Consider the following 16,209-nt stretch of genomic DNA (forward strand, 5'->3'; position numbering starts at 1 on the left):
TAATACTTTGAAATTAATAAGATTGATAACCCCCTGGCCAGATGTATCAAAAAGAAAAGAGAAAGAACCCAAATAAATAAAATCATGAATGAAAGAGGAGAGATCACAACCAACACCAAAGAAATACAGTTAAAAGAACATATTATAAGCAACTATATGCCAGCAAATTAGATAATCTGGAAGAAATGGATGCATTCCTAGAGATGTATAAACTAACAAAACTGAACCAGGAAGAAATAGAAAATCTGAACAGACCCATGACCACTAAAGAAATGAGGAAGTAATCAAAAATCTCCCAAAAAACAAGAGCCCAGGGTCAAATGTCTTCCCAGGGGAATTCTACCAAACATTTCAAGAAGAATTAATACCTGTTCTTCTGAAACTGTTCCAAAAAATAGAAATGGAAGGAAAACTTCCAAACTCATTTTATGAGGCCAGCATTACTTTGATCCCAAAACCAGAGAAAGACCCATTCAAAAAAGAGAACTACAGACCAATATCCCTGATGAACATGGTTGTAAAAATTCTCACCAAAATACTAGCCAATAGGATCCAACAGTACATTAAAAGGATTATTCACCATGACCAAGAGGGATTTATTCCTGGGCTGCAAGGTTGGTTCAACATCCACAAATCAATCAATGTGATACAATACATTAATAAAAGAAAGGATAAGAACCATATGATCCGCTCAGTAGATGCAGAAAAAGCATTTGACAAAGTACAGCATCCATTCTTGATTAAAACTCTTTACAGTGTGGGGATAGAGGGTACATACCTCAGTATCATAAAAGCCATCTATGAAAACCCGCAGCAAATATCATACTCAATGGGGAAAAACTGAGAGCTTTCCCCCTAAGGTCAGGAACACAGCAGGGATGTCCACTATCACCACTGCTATTCAACATGGTACTAGAAGTCCTAGCCTCAGCACTCAGACAACAAAAAGATATAAAAGGCATCTGAATCAGCAAAGAAGAAGTCAAACTCTCACTTTTTGCTAATGGTATGATACCTTATGTGGAAAACCCCAAAGACTCCACCCCGAAATTGCTAGAACTCATACAGGAGGAATTCAGTAAAGTGGCAGGATATAAAACCAATGCACAGAAATCAGTTGCATTTCTTTTTGTTCAACAACAAAAAGACAGAAGAAAGAGAAATTAAGGAGTCAATCCCATTTACAATTGCACCCAAAACCATAAAATACCTAGGAATAAATATAACCAAAGAGGCAAAGAATCTGTACTCAGAAAACTATATAATACTCATGAAAGAAACTGAGGAAAACACAAAGTGGAAAAATGTTCCATGCTCATGGATTGGAAGAACAAATATTGTGAAGATGTCAATGCTACCTAGAGCAATCTACACATTTAAAGCAATCCCTACCAAAATACCATCCACTTTTTTCAAAGAAATGGAACAAATAATCCTAAAATGTGTATGGAACCAGAAAGACCCCAAATAGCCAAAAGAATGTTGAAAAAGAAAAGCAAAGCTGGTGACATCACAATTCTGGACTTCAAGCTCCTTTACACAGCTGTAATCATCAAGACAGTATGGTACTGGCACAAAAACAGACACAAAGATCAATGGAACAGAATAGAGAGCCCAGAAATGGACCCTCAATTCTATGGTCAACTCATCTTTGACAAAGCAGGAAAGAATATCCAATGGAAAAAAGACAGTCTCTTCAACAAATGGTGTTGGGAAAATAGGACAGCCACATGCAGAAGAATGAAACTGGACCACTTTCTTACACCACACACAAAAATAAATTCAAAATGGAAGAAAGACCTAAATGTGAGACAGGAATCCATCAGATTCGTAGAGGAGAACACAGGCAGCAACCTCCGTGACCTTGGCCGCAGCAACTTCTTGCTAGATAGGTCTCCAAAGGCAAGGGAAACAAAGGCAAAAATGAAAATTGGGACTTCATCAAGATAAAAAGCTTTTGCATAGCAAAGGAAACAAAACCAAAAGACAGCAGACAGAATGGGAAAAGATATTTGCAAATTTCTTATCAGATAAAAGGCTAGTATCCAAAACCTATAAAGAATTTATCAAATTCAACACGTGAAGAATAAATAATCCAATCAAGAAATGGGGAGTACAAACATTTCTCCAAAGAAGACATCCAAATGGCCAAAAGACACATGAAAAAGTGTTCAGTGTCACTTGGCATCAGAGAAATACAAATCAAAACCACAATGAGGTATCACCTCACACCGGGCAGAATGGCTACGTCAGGAAATGACAGATGTTGGCAAAGATGTGGAGAAAGAGGAAACCTCCTACACTGTTGGTTGGAATGCAAACTGGTGCAGCAACTGTGGAAAACGGTATGGAGGTTCCTCAAAAAGCTGAAAATGGAGCTACCTACAATCCAGCAATTACACTACTAGGTACTTACCCCAAAGATAGAAATGTAGTGATCCAAAGGGGCACCTACACCCCAATGTTTATAGCAGCAATGTCCACAATAGCCAAACTATGGAAAGAACCCAGATGTCCATCAACTGGATGGAACTAATGATGTACTGTATGGTAACTAACATAACATAATAAAAAAAATAAATTAATTTAAAAAAAACCCCAAAACACTGATGAATGGAGAAAGAAGATGTGGTATATATAGAGAATGGAATACCACTCAGCCATCAAAATAAATAAATAAATAAAAATAAATTAATTTAAAAAACCCCCCAAAACACTGATGAATGGAGAAAGAAGATGTGGTATACATAGAGAATGGAATACCACTCAGCCATCAAAAAAAAAAAAAAAAAAAGTCATTTGCAACAACATGGATGGAACTAGAGGGTATTATGCTAAGTGAAATAAGTCAGTCAGGGAAAGACAAATACTGTATGATTTCACTCATTTGTGGAATTTAAGAAACAAGGCAGATGAACATAGGGGAAGGGAAGGAAAAATAAAATAAAATAAAAACAGAGAGGGAAGCAAACCCTAAGAGACTCTTAACTACAGGGAACAAACAGAGGGTGTTGGAGGGGAGGTTAGTGGGCAGATGATGTAATTGGGTGATGGGCAATTAAGGAGGGCACGTGATGTAATGAGCACTGTGTATTATATAACACTGATGGATCTCTGAACTCTACCTTTGAAACTAATACTACACTATATGTTAATTAATTGAATTTAAATTTTAAAAATATAATAAAAAAATAAACTGTATTGTTGGGGTTAAAACATATGAAAGCCTATATTGATGACAATAACAAAAAAGAGAGATAAGGAAATCAATATATTTTCTGTTAATACTGATAGACACCTAACAGCTGATACAGCAGTAACAGATGGATTCTGGAAATAGAGTTGACCCTTGAATAATGCAGGGGTTAGTGGCACTGAACCCTGTGTGGTCAAAAATCCGTGAATAAATCTGACTCCCTAAAAATTTAACTATTAATAGCCTATCATTGACCAGAAGCCTTACCAATAATATACACAGTCAATTAATACATATTGTATTCTTAAAGTAACCTAGAGAAAATATTTTTAAGAAAATTATTCAGAAGAGAATATACATTTACAGTACTATACTGTATTTATTGAAAAAAAGTGTAAATAAGTGGGCCCATGCAGTTCAAACCTTTATTATTCAAAGGTCAGTGTACTTAAGATTATAAGCAAATACCTTCCACAATTTTATAACCCCATTTTTCAGAACAAAATAATTTTTAATTCTTTCAAATACTTATACATACATATTTCCTCTGGCTGTTAAGTCTTCTTCAGGAAGGTCTAATTTATCCTCCTCCATATTGCTAACTTTTACTTGTTTCACTACTTCCAAAAGCAATGAATCACTGGAAGGCTGTGAGTGTTGGATGCCTGTTTAAATAAATACAAAATATCTTTTAAACACGGTAAAAAAAAACCTCATTACAGTCCTTCTGTAATTTCTGACTGTTAATTACATCATCATCATCATCATAATGTGTATTTTAAGTAAAGGAGAAGGGTAGGGGAATTGGGTGAAGGGAGTCAAAAGGTATAAACATCCAGGTGTAAGATAATGAGGTATTGGGGATGTAATGTGCATGGTGACTAGTTAACAATGCTATATGGCATATTTGAAAGTTGCTCAGAGAGTAGATCCTAAAAGTTCTCATCATAAGGGAAAAAAATTTTTTTAACTATATGATGTGATGGTTAACTGTACATTACTGTAATCATTTTACAATATGTGCATATCTCAAGTCATTATGCTCTACACCTTACACAGTATTGTATGTCAATTATATCTTAATAAAACTGGAAAAAAACTAAGAAGGACATAAAGTTTTCTAAGATAAAAAAGCAATTTACTGGGCCCCTGAGTGACTAAGTTGGTTTTGCATCTGACTCTTGTTTTCGGCTCAGGTGGGGTTGTGGGATTGAGCACTGTGTAGGGCTCTGTGCTCAGAGGGGAGTGTGCTTGGGATTCTCTCTCTCTTCCTCTGCTCCTCACTACAGAAAAGGTTTTATACATGATTTAAAATAATCTAGGTTGTTTGTGATCTTAAAAACTATTACATGTATAATAAAAGGAATAAATGTTTTAAAAATGTTATCTATTTTAATGATGGTATTATTTATATTTAAAAATGGGCCAAGTAATCTCTTTAATCTAATTCTAAAGCATGCCAAAAAGTTATAGAAAGAATTATTCTCACTGTATTAATTTAATAGAACTATTTTTACTTTGTATTTGTACTAAAGAAATATTAAGGAAGAAGATGACAAATTATCTTAAATTGGAAGAGAATACATAACCCAAGAGCTGAAGTTTCTTTTTTTCTGGAGCACATGAAATTTAAGAAGTAATTCTGGATACAAATATACACAATAAATGTAATGCATTTTATAAACTATACATTTCATAAGAAGGCAGGGCTAGTGTAATGGGAAGAACAAAGGCTGTGAAGTGGTAAACTTATACTCGAATTCTGTTCAGCCATTTATTAACCAGGTGACCCCTCTGCACCTGTTTTCTTAACTGTGAAATGGAGATACATCACATCACAGTAAGTATAAAATAAATGGCAGCTATCATTATTATACATTCACCTCTCAATTACCTGAGTGACATAAGAATAGTAATAAAAATAACTGCATAATTTATAGGTAGGACTGGGAAAAATTGACGTATGTAACTATGAATAAACATATTTCAGTTGTGGGAAATAAAAATAATTCATACCAAACAACAAAACATTATAGGGGTGCCTGGGTGGCTATTTCAGTTAAATGTCTGACTCTTGGTTTCAGCTCAGGTCATGATCTCAGGGTTGTGAGGTCGAGCCCTGAGTCAGGCTCTGTGCTGGGTGTGAAGCCTAGTTAAGATTCTCTCTCTTCCTCCCTGCCCCTCCATCTCTCCCTCTCTAATAAAAAAGAAGAAAACAAAAAAACCCTAAGTATCAAAACATTATAAAGATGACAAATCCTCCCTTAGTTTCTCAAATGGTTTCATTGCTTAGACATAAAAAAATAAATCAACGTAATGTACAGTTGCATTTTTCTAGATCAAATCTGCTTTGATCACACCTTTGTCTATACCTAAGAAGTACTGGCTCACACTTTTCCTAGAACAAGTAACTATTTTTACTGAACATGTTTCTTCATGTGGTCTAATTTATTTCATATGGCAAAATTTATTGTTAAACATTTAATTAAAGCACATGAGAATATGCAATGAAAACTGAAAATAAGGAATCTAGATAATCTGATACAAATAGAAAACAGACTTTATGTAGATGAATGACACTACTCCATTAAGAGTGTGGTGAATAGGGGCGCCTGGGTGGCTCAGTCGGTTAAGCGGCTGCCTTCAGCTCAGGTTGTGATCCTGGAGTCCCGGGATCGAGTCCCGCATCGGGCTCCCTGCTCGGCGGGGAGTCTGCTTCTCCCTCTGACTCTCCTCCCTCTCATGCTCTCTGTCTCTCATTCTCTCTCTCTCGCAAATAAATAAAATCTTAAAAAAAAAAAATTCTTTTATAAAAAAAAAAAAGAGAGTGTGGTGAATAAGGGGTGCCTGGGTGGCTCAGCTGGTTAAGCATCTGCCTTCGGCTCAGGTCATGATCCCAGGCTCCTGGGATGCAGTCCCGCATTGGGGGAGGGGGGGTCCCTGCTCAGCAGGGAGTCTGCTTCTCCCTCTCCCTCTGCCCCTCCCCCTGCTCGCACACTCTCTTTCTCTCAAATAAATAAATAAAATCTTTTCTTTCTTTTTTTTCAAGAAAGATTGGTGAATAAAATGAGGATGGGAAACACATCAGGCAAAGAGGCCAGCTGGGAAACTATGTTAAGTTTGGGAAAAGATAGCACCAAGCTAAGCCATGGCAACAGCAAAGGGAATGAGAATAAGGAAAAACATTCAAAAGATATGTAAGGGAGAATTAAGAGGACATTGTACCTAAAAAGCTATTATGTGTAGGGGATTAGGAGGGATGAGGATAGACTCATGGCTAATATTAATGATTCTGAGTAACTAAAAGATGGAGAAAATAAAACTACAACCCAAGATATAAGAAAAGCAGTCTAGGGTGAGGAGTAGACAAATGAGAAAAGATAATGAATTCAGTTTCAGAAATTTTATATGGAAGCCTCTGTGGAAGAGGTATCCCAACAGACAGACACGCAATTAGAAATTAGAAACAGTGTAAAGTTCAAAAGGCAGGTAAGAATTAGAAATGGGGGGGGGGGGGGCGGAGCAAGATGGCGGAGGAGTAGGAAACCTGGATTTCGTCTCCTCTCAGGAATTCAGCTGGATAGGGATCAAACCATTCTGAACACCTACAAACTCAACAGGAGATCAAAGAAAAGAATAGCAACAACTCTCATCAGAAAAGCGACCACTTTCTGGAAGGTAGGATGTGTGGAGAAGTGAATCCGAGGCGATATTCGGGAGGATAGACGGCAGGGGAGGGGCCTCCGTCGGCCGCTTCTGGCAAGTGATAGAACCACGGAGCACAAAATCGAACTTTTAAAAGTCTGCTCTGCTGAGGGACGTCACTCTGGTGGCTAAGCGGGGGGTGGAACCCTCCGGGACAGTGTGGTCTCAGGACCCTCGGGGTCACAGAAAGACCGGGGGTGCCTGAGTGCGGCAGAGCTCCCAGGTAACGGAGCAGGGAAGCCGGCTGCAGAGGCGGAGCCCAGGCGCGGGCTCTCAGCTCAGGGTTGCCATAAACCATGATCCGCGGCACATTCGGGCCACTGCTCCTCCAGCAGGGACCCAACAAGCGGCAGATCCGGGGAGATGCACCTTCCTCCCCCGGGAGGAGCCACGCGGGAGTGCACCGCAGGGATCTGCTGGGTTTGAAGACTCCACCCGGGTCGGGTGCCAGAGATAGAAACACGCAGTCACAGGCCGGGTGAGCACGGAGTGCGGTCTCGGAGACTGGGGAGACGGGAGTGACTGACGGCTTTTCTCTGGGGGCTCACTGAGAAGCAGGGCCCCGAGTTCTCGGCTCCTCCAGGGCAGAGATTGGGAGGCCGCCATTTTCACTCTCCGCCTCCAAAGCTGTACAGAAAGCTCACAGGAAACAAAAGCTCCGGAGAGCAAACCCGAGCAGATTACTTAGCCGGGAGGGGGCAAGGGCAGGGCAATTCCGCCTCTGGCAAAGACATTTGGGAACCATGGCAACAGGCCCCTCCCCAGAAGATCAGCGAGAACAGCCAGCCAAGACCAAGTTTACCGATCAATGAGAACGGCAGAACTCCAGCGTTAGGGGAATACTGCACATAGAATTCATGGCTTTTTTACCATGATTCTTTAGTATTTCAAAGTTAATTTTTTTTACCTGTTTTTTTTTCTTTTTCAATTTTTCTTTTTCCCTTTTTCAACCAACATCTTATCAATCCCTTTTTTTAAAAAACATTTTTATTTTTCATTTTTAGAGTCATATTCTATCCCTTCATAGTAGTTACCCGTATTTTTGGCATATATATATAAGTTGTTCTCTCTTTAAAATTTTGAGATAGTTTCTTCTAACAGATTAAAATATACCCTAAATCTCTAGTATATGGTTTTTTCTACTCCCCTGCCTGATCACATCTCTCCCTTTTTTTTTCTTTTTTCTTTTTTTAAATCCTCTTCTTTCTTTTTTCAAACAACTTCTTATCAATTCCTTTTATAAAATTTTTTTATAATTTCCATCTTTACAGTCATATTCCATCCCTTCATCATATCAACCCTTATTTTTGTACATATATGTTTTTCTTTCTTTAAAATTTTGGGAGGCACTTTCTTCTAACAGACCAAAATACACCCCAAATCTAGTGTGTGGCACTGATCTATATACCAGCCTGATCATATTTGATCACATTCTGGTTTTTTTTTGTTGTTGTTGTTTTGTTTTGTTTGTTTTTGTTTGTTTTTATCTTTATCTTTTTTTTCTTTTTCTTTTTTCTCTCTTTCCGTTTCTTTTTCCACTGCTTCAGGTCTTTTCTGATTTGTTTAGAGTATATTTTCTGGGGACGTTGTTACTCTGCTAGCATTTTGTTCTCTCATTAATCTATTCTCCTCTGCACAAAATGACAAGACGGAAAAAATCACCTCAACAAAAAGAACAAGAGGTAGTACCGACTGCCAGGGACCTACTCAATACGGACATTAGTACGATGTCAGATCTAGAGTTCAGAATCATCACTTTAAAGATACTAGCTGGGCTTGAAAAAAATATGGAAGTTATTAGAGAAACCCTTTCTGGAGAAATAAAAGAACTAAAATCTAACCAAGTCGAAATAAAAAAGGCTATTAATGAGGTGCAATCAAAAATGGGGGCGCTAATTGCTAGGATAAATGAGGCAGAAGAGAGAATCAGTAATATAGAAGACCAAATGATGGAAAATAAAGAAGCTGAGAAAAAGAGAGATTAACAACTACTGGATCACGAGGGCAGAATTCGAGAGATAAGCGATACCATAAGACGAAACAACATTAGAATAATTGCGATCCCAGAAGAAGAAGAAAGAGAGAGGGGGGCAGAAGGTATAATGGAGCAAATTATAGCAGAGAACTTCCCTAATTTGGGCAAGGAAACAGGCATCAAAATCCAGGAAGCACAGAGAACCCCTCTCAAAATCAATAAAAATAGGTCAACACCCCGACATCTAATAGTAAAACTTACGAGTCTCATAGACAAAGAGAAAATCCTGAAAGCAGCTCGGGAGAAGAGATATGTAACCTACAATGGTAGAAACATTAGACTGGCAACAGACCTATCCACAGAGACCTGGCAGGCCAGAAAGGACTGGCAGGATATATTCAGAGCACTAAATGAGAAAAATCTGCAGCCAAGAATACTATATCCAGCTAGGCTGTCATTGAAAATTGAAGGAGAGATAAAAAGCTTCCAGGACAAACAAAAACTAAAGGAATTTGCAAACACAAAACCAGCCCTACAGGAAATCTTGAAAGGGGTCCTCAAAGCAAAGAGAGACCCTAAAAGCAACATAGACCAGAAAGGAACACAGACAATATACGGTAACAGTCACCTTACAGGCAATACAATGGCACTAAATTCCTATCTTTCAATAGTTACCCTGAATGTAAAAGGGCTAAATGCCCCAATCAAAAGACACAGGCTATCAGACTGGATTAAAAAACAAGACCCATCGATATGCTGTCTGCAAGAGACTCATTTTAGAACCAAAGACACCCCCAGATTGAAAGTGAGGGGGTGGAAAACCATTTACCATGCTAATGGACACCAAAAGAAAGCTGGGGTGGCAATCCTTATATCAGACAAATTAGATTTTAAACCAAAGACTGTAATAAGAGATGAGGAAGGACATTATATCCTACTTAAAGGGTCTATCCAACAAGAAGATCTAACGATTGTAAATATCTATGCCCCTAACATGGGAGCAGCCAATTATATAAGGCAATTAATAACAAAAGCAAAGAAACACATCGACAACAATACAATAATAGTGGGGGACTTTAACACCCCCCTCACTGAAATGGACAGATCATCTAAGCAAAAGATCAACAAGGAAATAAAGACTTTAAATGACACACTGGACCAAATGGACTTCACAGACATATTCAGAACATTCCATCCAAAGCAATGGAATACACATTCTTCTCTAGTCCCCATGGAACATTCTCCAGAATAGATCATATCCTAGGTCATAAATCAGGTCTCAACCGGTACCAAAAGACTGGGATCATTCCCTGCCTATTTTCAGACCACAATGCTTTGAAACTAGAACTCAATCACAAGAGGAAAGTCGGAAAGAACTCAAATACATGGAGGCTAAAGAGCATCCTACTGAAGAATGAATGGGTCAAACAGAAAATTAAAGAATTTAAAAAATACATGGAAACCAATGAAAATGAAAACACAACTATTCAAAATCTTTGGGATGCAGCAAAGGCAGTCCTAAGAGGAAAGTATATAGCAATACAAGCCTTTCTCAAGAAACAAGAAAGGTCTCAAGTACACAACCTAACCCTACACCTAAAGGAGCTGGAGAAAGAACAGCAAATAAAGCCTAAACCCAGCAGGAGAAGAGAAATAATAAAGATCAGAGCAGAAATCAATGAAATAGAAACTAAAAGAATAGTAGAACAGATCAATGAAACTAGGAGCTGGTTCTTTGAAAGAATTAACAAGATTGATAAACCCCTGGCCAGACTTATCAAAAAGAAAAGAGAAAGGATCCAAATAAACAAAATCATGAATGAAAGAGGAGAGATCACAACCAACACCAAAGAAATACAAACAATGATAAGAACATATTATGAACAACTCTATGCCAGCAAATCAGATAACCTGGAAGAAATGGATGCATTCCTAGAGATGTATCAACTACCAAAACTGAACCAGGAAGAAATAGAAAACCTGAACAGACCTATAACCACTAAGGAAATTGAAGCAGTTATCAAAAATCTCCCAAAAAATAAAAGTCCAGGGCCAGATGGCTTCCCAGGGGAATTCTACCAAACATTTCAAGAAGAATTAATACCTATTCTTCTGAAACTGTTCCAAAAAAATAGAAATGGAAGGAAAACTTCCAAACTCATTTTATGAGGCCAGCATTACCTTGAACCCCAAACCAGACAAAGACCCCATCAAAAAGGAGAATTACAGACCAATATCCCTGATGAACATGGATGCAAAAATTCTCACCAAAATACTAGCCGATAGGATCCAACAGTACATTAAAAGGATTATTCACCACGACCAAGTGGGATTTATCCCTGGGCTGCAAGATTGGTTCAACATCCGCAAATCAATCAATGTGATACAATACATTAACAAAAGAAAGAACAAGAATCAAATGATCCTCTCAATAGATGCAGAAAAAGCTTTTGACAAAGTACAGCATCCTTTCTTGATCAAAACTCTTCAGAGTATAGCATAGAGGGTATATATCTCAATATCATAAAAGCCATCTATGAAAAACCTACAGCGAATATCATTCTCAATGGGGAAAAACTGAGAGCTTTCCCCCTAAGGTCAAGAACACGGCAGGGATGTCCACTATCACCACTGCTATTCAACATAGTATTGGAAGTCCTAGCCACAGCAATCAGACAACAAAAAGAAATCAAAGACATCCAAATCGGCAAAGAAGAAGTCAAACTCTCACTCTTTGCAGATGATATGATACTTTATGTGGAAAACCCCAAAGACTCCACCCCAAAACTGCTAGAACTCATACAGGAATTCAGTAAAGTGGCAGGATATAAAATCAATCCACAGAAATCAGTGGCATTCCTATACACCAACAACAAGACAGAAGAAAGAGAAATGAAGGAGTCGATCCCATTTACAATTGCACCTCAAACCATAAGATACCTAGGAATAAATCTAACCAAAGAGACAAAGGATCTGGACTCAGAAAACTATAAAATACTCATGAAAGAAATTGAGGAAGACCAAAGAAATGGAAAAACGTTCCATGCTCATGGATTGGAAGAACAAATATTGTGAAGATGTCAATGCTATCTAGAACAATCTACATATTCAATGCAATCCCCATCAAAATACCATCCACTTTTTTCAAAGAAATGGAACAAATAATCCTAAAATTTGTATGGAACCAGAAAAGACCCCGCATAGCCAGAGGAATGTTGAAAAAGAAAAGCAAAGCTGGTGACATCACAATTCCGGACTTCCAGCTGTATTACAAAGCGGTCATCATCAAGACAGCATGCTACTGGCACAAAAACAGACACATAGATCAATGGAACAGAATAGAGAGCCCAGAAATGGACCCTCAACTCTAGGGTCAACTCATCTTTGACAAAGCAGGAAAGAATGTCCAATGGAAAAAAGAGTCTCTTCAACAAATGGTGTTGGGAAAATTGGATAGCCACATGCAGAAGAATGAAACTGGACCATTTCCGTACACCACACACAAAAATAGACTCCAAATGGTTGAAAGACCTCAATGTGAGACAGGAGTCCATCAAAATCCTAAAGGAGAACACAGGCAGCAACCTCTTCGACCTCAGCCGCAGCAACTTCTTCCTAGAAACATCGCCAAAGGCAAGGGAAGCAAGAGCAAAAATGAACTATTGGGACTTCATCAAGATAAAAAGCTTTTGCAAAGCAAAGGAAACAGTCAACAAAACCAAAAGACAACCGACAGAATGGGAGAAGATATTTACAAATGACATATCAGATAAAGGGCTAGTATCCAAAATCTATAAAGAACTCATCAAACTCAACACCCAAAGAACAAAGAATCCAATCAAGAAATGGGCAGAAGACATGAACAGACATTTTTCCAAAGAAGACATCCAAATGGCCAACAGACACATGAAAAAGTGCTCAATATCGCTCGGCATCAGGGAAATCCAAATCAAAACCTCAATGAGATACCACCTCACACCAGTCAGAAGGGCTAAAATTAACAAGTCAGGAAACGACAGATGTTGGCGGGGATGCGGAGAAAGGGGAACCCTCCTACACTGTTGGTGGGAATGCAAGCTGGTGCAGCCACTCTGGGAAACAGTATGGAGGTTCCTCAAAAAGTTGAAAATAGAGCTACCATATGATCCAGCAATTGCACTACTGGGTATTTACCCCAAAGATACAAAAGTAGGGATCCGAAAGGGTACATGCACCCCGATGTTTATAGCAGCCATGTCCACAATAGCCAAACTGTGGAAAGAGCCAAGATGTCCATCAACAGATGAATGGATAAAGAAGATGTGGTATATATATACAATGGAATATTATGCAGCCATCAAAAGGAATGAGATCTTGCCATTTGCAACGACGTGGATGGAACTGGAGGGTATTATGCTGAGCGAAATAAGTCAAACAGAGAAAGACATGTATCATATGATCTCACTGATATGAGGAATTCTTAATCTCAGGAAACAAACTGAGGGTTGCTGGAGTGGGGGGTGGGGTGGGAGGGATGGGGTGACTGGGTGATAGACACTGGGGAGGGTATGTGCTCTGGTAAGCGCTGTGAATTGTGCAAGACTGTTGAATCTCAGATCTGTACCTCTGAAACAAATAATGCAATATATGTTAAAAAAAAAAAAAAAGAGAAGAAGGTAGCAGGAGGGGAAGAATGAAGCGGGGGAAATCGGAGGGGTAGATGAACCATGAGAGACGATGGACTCTGAAAAACAAACTGAGGGTTCTAGAGGGGAGGGGGGTGGGAGGATGGGTTAGCCTGGTGGTGGGTATTGAGGAGGGCACATTCTGCATGGAGCACTGGGTGTTATGCATAAACAATGAATCATGGAACACTACATCCAAAACTAATGATGTAATGTAGGGGATTAACATAAGAATAAAAAAAAAAACATCTTAAAGGTGAAAAAATAAATAAATAAAGGAACTGTTCCCTAAAAAAAAAAAAAAAAAGAATTAGAAATACAGGTGAGAAAGCATTATTTCGTATATGTATGGTGAAGTCATGAAACCACCACTTCACAGAAAGCATAGGTAAAAGGCAAGATGGCTAGGAATGGATTTAGGAACATCATCACTTAAAAGGTGACCAAGAAAAGAAGACTAAAAATTGGAAGAAAACTAGGAGGTTAAGCACCAGTGCTAGAAAAAAATGTATACTTATAGAGGAGAATTACTACCAAAGTTCAGAGACAACAGAAACAGTGTAAGGACTAAAAATAAGTTGTTGCAAACACTCAGGAAAGAGTATTTCTAATGAAGAAGTTTGGGCAAAAAAATTTCTCTAAAACCGAAAAAAAAAAAATTTTTTTTCCTCTAAAACAAATTAAAAAAAATTTTTTTTAAAGATTTTATTTATTTGACAGAGAGAGAGACAGCGAGAGCAGGAACACAAGCAGGGGCGGTGGGAGAGGGAGAAGCAGACGCCCCGCTGTTCAGGGAGCCTGATGTGGGTGGGGCTCAATCCCAGGACCCTGGGATCATGACCCAAGCTGAAGGCAGACGCTTAACGACTGAGCCACTCAGGCGCCCTAAAACCAAATATTTTTAATGATATATTTAAGAATACACTTTTTGACTATTTAAATTCCATAATTTTTAAGTGGTTGTGTTCCAAAAGATACTTCACAAATCACTTGTTTAATTCACAATGAATTTCACATCAAAAATGTTACAGATAATGGTTAACTTTGTAATTTAGCCCACAATGTAAAAACTATTCTGTACATATGCAATGGGATGCTTGCAAAGCCATACTGGGGTATGTGAAACAAAACAAAATAAGAAAATATTTTTAAAATACCATGAATTCTGGCAGGTGATGAAAATACAGACAAAAATAAGGAGCTGATATCTTGTACTCTTTGTTCAATGGAAGTTCTTAACTAGCTATACAATGAATTTATTCTAATACAGTATTCAAAATAAAATAATTTTACTACAAATAAAATAAAAGCAGTAGCGTCTTCATGAGTTTTGAAGTTATAATTTGGCACCAATTTAAGTCTCATGCAGGAATAATTTTCTACTTATTTTTGTCTGTAAGTATTTTCAGGTAGGTAGAACATTTTACAGCTAATTCTGAAGTATACTTCAGGGAAACTTAAAGAGTTTTAGAGATTGATGCCACTAGTTTTGTACTATTTCCAATTTCACTTTAAAATGTATGAATTTTTGTTTCTTTTGTACTATCTTATTGTCACTATTATACTTGGGGTATATTTGAAAACTAGGTAAGGAGAAAAACTGAGAGATGAAAAAACGGAAGAACATGAGTTTTCCTAGACTTAATTAAAACCAAGAGGAAGGGACATAAAATTATATGTGTGTACCTGTATAAAGGGGTGAGGAGAGGAAGAGGAACAGGAAATTTCCTGGGGGGGATTTCTTGGTAAAAAAGAAGAAAAAATAGGGGACACTATTCTTTAAGTATTATTAGATTCAAGTCATTCAACAAAGATATGTGCTGAGTGATAAGCGTAGTCAAATTTCAAGGAGTAAATACATAGAGGGAGAACAAGTTATATGCAAGTGACTTCCTTTATAAGATACTCTTAAAGTTAGAGTTTCTTTCATGGGTAGGGCCATTATTTTGCATTAAGGGAAATGAGTTACTGTGTCGGATTTATTTTAGGATGTAAGACTGTAAATGGCAGGCATCACAGATAGTAGCACTCTTGATTAATTTATGGCATCTGTATTGGCCAATATATTAATGCAACTTTAAAAAGATTTAAAAATTTGTACTTGAATTTCATCTAAAACTTAGTCATTGAAGGTGGCTATGATAAAGCAATTTAGTATACACATGACTGCCAATGATTCAACAATCAATATTTTGGGTATTTCACAGACCTGTCTTCAAAAAGGGAGATATGTACTCAGATGGTTAGAAAGGCAGGGTTTCCTAAAGAGTTGTAGAGACTCTTCAAAATCTGTTTTGAAATACTGCTAAGCTATGTGTTTTTGCACTTTTCTCTAGAAAAAGGCATTAACCCATCTAAGATACTAAGGGTCTAAAAAGAACAGGTTATAAAACAAAGATCTAAAGGATTGCTAAGAATTCTAAATATATCTAACATTAGCCTCAGTCTTGGTAAGCAGAAGACTAAGGGAAAAGAACCACTGTTTCAATGTACCATAATGGATACAAGAGACAGTGCACTAGTGGCACATAAATTACAGTATAATTTTATGATTGTAAATTATGTTTTTCTTTGAAAAATTACAATTAATCGATATAGGAAGTCATCTTAGATTTAGGCCAAAGGTAACAGAATTTAACATATACAACCATTTAAATGTCAACTAATTT

At 37.7% G+C, this 16,209-nt stretch overlaps 1 protein-coding gene across 9 annotated transcripts in view; it reads right to left on the minus strand.

Annotated features, from left to right (window-relative positions):
- The window catches only part of NBEAL1 (neurobeachin like 1), a 192,830-nt gene that overhangs the window by 64,663 nt on the left and 111,958 nt on the right, over positions 1-16,209 (minus strand). For all 9 annotated transcript variants that reach the window (XM_035007342.1, XM_035007340.1, XM_035007339.1 and 6 more), the window contains one exon: positions 3,735-3,861. In XM_035007342.1, the coding sequence (XP_034863233.1) occupies positions 3,735-3,861 (127 nt within the window). The remainder of the gene's footprint in view (positions 1-3,734; positions 3,862-16,209) is intronic.

The sequence above is a fragment of the Mirounga leonina genome, unplaced genomic scaffold (genome assembly GCF_011800145.1).
Source record: "Mirounga leonina isolate KUSES-001 unplaced genomic scaffold, KU_Mleo_1.0 Mir_151, whole genome shotgun sequence".
NCBI lineage: Eukaryota > Metazoa > Chordata > Mammalia > Carnivora > Phocidae > Mirounga > Mirounga leonina.